Here is a 5,589-nt window from a genome sequence, read left to right on the forward strand (position 1 = left end):
GTTATATAGTATGCCTCTCATATTCACATATTGCACAATCGTAGCTGAGGCTACATGAGTGAAATTATGATCGATGTATGACTCATCCAAAAGTAACGGGAATGCGCAGGAGAAGAGTGTAGCCAAATAAATGAATGCGATGTGAGGCAACAAACACAATCAGTTCTAAATAACCTTTGCCTGACCGGACTTGCAAGTGGTGGGGGTAGTGCGTGCACCTTGAAGAAAGTGTATTACCGACTGGAGTTCGCTGGAAGTCTGCTACACCGGATAGGTAGGACGACACACCCCACTCCCACGCGTCTTCACTGTATTTAAAGGCTTGCCTTTCTTACAAGGCGGCAGGTTCAGACCCTTTCGATCGGGTAAGTATAACAACAGTGAGGCGAAAAACTGCTGCAGTGTATCGACTATTGCTATCATCTACTTCGGACGAACCATGAATGCCATTTTCACCGTATCTCTGCTCATTATCGCCATAGCGGCCATGGGAACAGAATCCGGTGAGTTCATCAAATATGTCTTTGGCATGGGGCTCATACACAAGAGTTATAGCCTAGTGTACAAATGGTTCTGCCGATGCTTCTCATTGGCCATTAACGCAGTCTATTCTCCCATGGTAGATCATTAGATTAAATGTGTTATTACGTTATAGTGTAGGTTGTAATGCAGACTTATCTTTGCTTAGAAAATGCCAGTTTCTAAGACCTACTAGAGAAGGTTTGATCAGACTCGTTGGTTGCTCCTTACCTCAGCATAGTATTATGGGATGTCTTCAGTTCTGTTGTAATTTCGTATTTTTGTCTTGTTTCAGCTACCATACCTGGACTCCGTTGCAAGTGTATTAAAAATGCGCCGAGTAATGAAATCATTCCGGAGAAATATGTGAAAAAGATTGATCGTTTCCCAGCCAGTCCCCTCTGCAATAAAGAAGAAGCCATGTGAGTTTAAGCACCTGCTAGATTTTACATCACAAGTCTTTCTTTTCAAATATACATAATATGTAGTTTATTGTCAGAAAACGAATAATACGATATGATTAGCCCTGTTTCCAAAAGTTACTGTTTATTATATGTATTTCGTTCGCTTGTAATGTCACATCGGCACTCGGATGTCACATGTGCTCAGATGTTTTAAATATGTTAAGTTTCCCTGGTTGTTAAGGTGACCTGCGGCTAATTGTAATGGGCAAGTGATCGCTTAAGCTACAAGGTCTTGCTAGTTTACTCTGCTCTAGCTGCTCATCTCTGAAATATTGTTTTTTTTTCTGTGGCAATAACTGAACTCTTGTCTTCATTTCACAGTATTCATGGCATAAAAGGAAAACAAAGATGTGTGGATCCTACTGCGAAATGGGTGAAAAACCTGGAGAAAGCGTAAGTGCCCTGGATTGCGTTCACCTTGTCTTTACCCAGCTCTGCCCTTCTCATGTCACTCGTCTGGCCGCATACAATGGAGGGAATTCACATAGCTTAGCTGTCAGAAATACACTCATTGCCTATCCTCTCTTCTCCAGTTAACCCCCTCACTCTCCTCCTCTCTTCTCCAGTTAACCCCCTCACTCTCCTCCTCTCTTCTCCAGTTAACCCCCTCACTTTCCTCCTCTCTTCTCCAGTATCCAGCTGAAAGCAGCTGCAGCCGTCAACAGAAGCAACACCCTCTTCACCCCTGAGACCACAACCGCCCACAACTGATGCCCACCACGAGGAGGAGTAATGCCACCATCACCCCTGAGACCACAACTGCCCACAACTGATGCCCACCATCACCCCTGAGACCACAACCGCAGACAACTGATGCCCATCACGAGGTGGAGTAAGACAGGGTGTCAAGGACCCACGCTGTGCTCCAAGTCTGACTCTTGACACAGGGGACTCTGATGCCCACCAGCTGCACTGGTTGCCGTAGTGATGAGAGAATGGAGAATGAAGAGAGAGAGGGCAGGATGAAGAGGAAGTACAGGCATTTCTGAAGGCAGATTTTAAATGTTGCTGATAAAGGAACTTAAAATGTGTAGGTTTTTTTGGGGGTCTTTATCTACCTCTGTATACCAATTTCAATTTCATATGTAAACGTTTTATCAGAAATGTCATTTTGAATTTGATTTGGCAAAGAGAGCTTTAAATAAGCAATAAACGTTTCATGGAATACGATTTCTATACTATAGGTTACTGTAGGTTACTGTAGGTTCTATACTATAGGTTACTGTTTTGAAGTTATGAGAGTGTAGTACACTTGTGTAATGAAGTAAGAATGACTGGTATGAAATATTTTATATAATGTTTTTTTAACAGACTTTGTCACGTCTTTTTATGATTTTGTGTTAACATTCAGATACCTTTTTGTACCTAATCAAAATATGAATCATGAGTATTTATTAAAATATGGTTATTTGTAAATAAGTTGTTTTGTGGGTTTTTTAGGCCTTCGAGGGCTTTGGTAATGAATTAGCATATTTCCTCAGTGCTGATTGGTGTGTTCAATTGTGTGTGTGTATGTGTGTGTGTGTGTGTGTGTGTGTGTGTGTGTGTGTGTGTGTGTGTGTGTGTGTGTGTGTGTGTGTGTGTGTGTGTGTCAATGGTGAATTTCTTTCCCTGACCTCTGGATTTTTCTGAAAAGTTAGTATTTTTTTCTTTTTTGGGATTTAATGGTCAGGACCCAAGTCTGCCAAAACATGTGTATGAGCTTCAGGTTCTGTTGTGGTCCCTCTGCTAATGGGGACAGCAAAACCAAGTCGTCTGCAAAGAGAAGAAATTTAATTTAGTGAGGTGCAAGTTTACAGCCCTGTCTTACTCCACGTCTCTGAAAGGCAGATTCTGTTTTCTTTGTTCCAACTTTAATTGAGCACTTCCCATTAGTGTACATTGAATTTATCAGATCGAATGTTTTCCCTCTGATACCACTTTCAAGTAATTTTAGGAAAAGGCCGTTGTACCAGCCTGAATTAAAGGCTTTTTGACCATTCACAAAACAGGCCTAAAACTTTGCATTATTTGTGTGCCCTTAATTGTCAATTAGTGTGTTTAATGTGAAGCTATGATGTGTAGTTCTAAATTTAGTGTTGTGTGATGTTCTGTGATGAAGTCTATGATTCGTGAATTTAGGATGCTACTTTTCCTACACATGAATTTATATAGATCCTCCTGTCTTGTCTCCACTTTTAAATATGGGGGTTATCAGTCCTTCATTCCTTACTTCAGGAAAGAAGCCGGTTCTAAGCACTAAATTGAAAAGTTTGCTTTAATTGATTTGATTTGATTTGAATTCATAGTCTGCATGTTTAAGCATCTCATTTAGAATGTCGTCAGGGGCACAGACATTTCTACATTTTCAGCTTTTGGCTTAATTCTTTTCTGTAATTTCGTAATCTAGATAATGGGTTTTGATAGTCCTTAATGACTGTTTCTAATGGGGTCAATTTGTCCTGTATTTTGTCTCGTTTTGGTGTGTTGCAGGTTTCTTGATATGGATCTTTGAAGTGTTTAATATACAGTATATATCTCCATCTTGAATCACTAGATTAATTATTATTATTTTTCCAGTGGTCCCAGAAGCTGTTTGAATTTATTGAATCTTCAATTAGTGTGACTTGTTTTTTTTTGAGGTGGTGCTCTTTCTTAGTTCTCAGTGTCTGTTTATGTTGTTTGAGTGTCTCTCCATACTGCATACGTAGGTCCTGATTGTCTGGAGGCCTGTGTTTTTGGGTGGATAATTGTCTTAGTTTTTTCCTAATGTTTTTTACATTCTGAGTCAAACCATTTTTCTTGCATTCCTTTTTTTTTTTTTTTTAGGGGGTAGGTTTGGTTTTTGGAAAGGTAAGTTTACTTGTTGGGCCACAAGATGTGCTTTGTGGCTATGTTTACTCCTTCTTTACTGCTGAGCTATGAATGGGGGCATGAACAAATTTAAATGTTCTTGAATTCCATGGCTGGTCATTGCTTCCTGATATTCAGGTATTCTGCTTTGCGCCCATCTTTATTGAGTTGTTATGTTATATAAATTACTGGAGTTAGGGCATGATTGATTAGAGTGGAGTCTTTTTAGATATATTCTGATCTGGTTATGGTCTGAAAAAGGGGTTTGTTGCCTGACTGTGACTGCTCTGAGAGAGAAAGGCTTCAAATATGTTATTGCGTAATCTGCTGTGCTACTGCCCAGAGAGGAGCTGTAGGTGTAGCGGCCAAAGGAGTCCCCTCTTAGGCAACTATTGACTATGTACAGACAGTGGGACCAACAGAGCTGCAGTAGTTCTTTCCCCTTTCTATTTGTAAATTTTATCATAGTTATTCCTTAATGGAAGAGTAAGACTGGTGTTAGCTTTGTTATTCATGTATTTGTCTCCGTTTGTGCTAGTAGTGTGTGCTTCTTCAGCTGTGTGTGCATACAGATCACCTACAATTACAATCTCTCTCTCTCTCTCTCTCTCTTTCTCTCTTTATTGGCATGACTGTACAATACAACATTACCCAAGCACTTAAGCAATAACAACAATAATAATAGTAATACGGGGAAAAATTAAATAATAATAATTAAGTAAATATAATTAAGTAAAGTTAAATTCCATAAGATATACATATAGCAGATACAAGTAATGGACAGTTAGAAAAAGGGAAAACCCATAGTTAACGTAATTTTCTTTATTCCTTTCTTTTAGCTGTTTCAGTTTTGAAGCAATGGTGGAATCTTTTTTTTTTTTTTAGTTGAGCCCCTGTTTTTTTTAATAGATACTTTAAAGGCTCTCTCTCTCCACCCCCTCTGCTCAAACTTCACTCCCATAACATAGTATTGGTTTCTGTAGTGAATCGAACATTTGTAAGCAGTGTTTTATAGGATGATTGTATTTTAGTGATGAGTTCCTTAACATATAGAATGTTGTTCTTGCCTTTTCAGTTAAATATCTTATTGCACCATCAAAATGTCCTGTAGATGAAATCATAAAACCTAAATAACAATATATTTTTACCTGTTCAAGTTTTTGTTCGCCAGTTGTGATCCTATAAACACTATTAGGTATGGTGTGTCTTTTCTGGAATATCATAATTTTGGACTTATCCAGGTTAATTGGAAGGGGGCCTTGTTAGACTGTATTAGTTAAGAATATTCAGACTTTCCTGAAGCGCCTCTACACTAGGGGAGTGTAGGAGGAGATTGTCAGCAAAAAGCAGGCCTTTCATTTCTTCATTTTAGAAATATAAGACCTGGGGCCGCAGATCTTTCAAGCTCTGCAGCCAAATCATTGATCTATATGTTGAATAAGGTTGGCCTTACTCAACAGCCTTGTCGAACTCCATTTGTCTGGTCAAAATAACAGTTATTCTGTTGTTAATTTTTAGACAGCATTTATTGTTTTTTATATATATTGTCTTTAATGATGTCATACATTTAGTCTCCAATTCCACTATGAATTAGTTTCAACATAAGTCCATCATGCCATACTGAGTGGAAAGCGTTGCTAAAGTCTATGAAATAACCAAATATTTGACCTTTTTAACATTTTTTACATGTTCCTCTATGAGTGTATGCGATGTGTATATATGAACAGTTGGTCTGTTATTTTGCGAAAAACTTATCTGGGATGAATTTATGATA

General features: G+C 38.6%; 1 protein-coding gene across 1 annotated transcript; it reads left to right on the plus strand.

Annotated features, from left to right (window-relative positions):
* The first annotated feature begins 317 nt into the window (after positions 1-317).
* Positions 318-1,945, plus strand: LOC105896022 (interleukin-8-like). The gene is made up of 4 exons (XM_012822736.3): positions 318-503; positions 815-941; positions 1,305-1,376; positions 1,616-1,945. The coding sequence occupies exons 1-4, from the start codon at positions 440-442 to the stop codon at positions 1,692-1,694; spliced, it is 342 nt and encodes a 113-aa protein (XP_012678190.1). The 5' UTR covers positions 318-439; the 3' UTR covers positions 1,695-1,945.
* The last annotated feature ends 3,644 nt before the right edge of the window (positions 1,946-5,589 follow it).

Source organism: Clupea harengus, chromosome 18 (assembly GCF_900700415.2).
Source record: "Clupea harengus chromosome 18, Ch_v2.0.2, whole genome shotgun sequence".
In the NCBI taxonomy this organism is placed as follows: Eukaryota; Metazoa; Chordata; class Actinopteri; order Clupeiformes; family Clupeidae; genus Clupea; species Clupea harengus.

Bases quoted from the DNA above. Each gene is read 5' to 3' on its own strand.
- LOC105896022 (XM_012822736.3), top strand. From the start codon at position 440: ATGAATGCCATTTTCACCGTATCTCTGCTCATTATCGCCATAGCGGCC. The intron at 504-814 runs GTGAGTTCATCA...GTCTTGTTTCAG, and splicing joins GGCCATGGGAACAGAATCCG to CTACCATACCTGGACTCCGT. The intron at 942-1,304 runs GTGAGTTTAAGC...TTCATTTCACAG, and splicing joins TGCAATAAAGAAGAAGCCAT to TATTCATGGCATAAAAGGAA.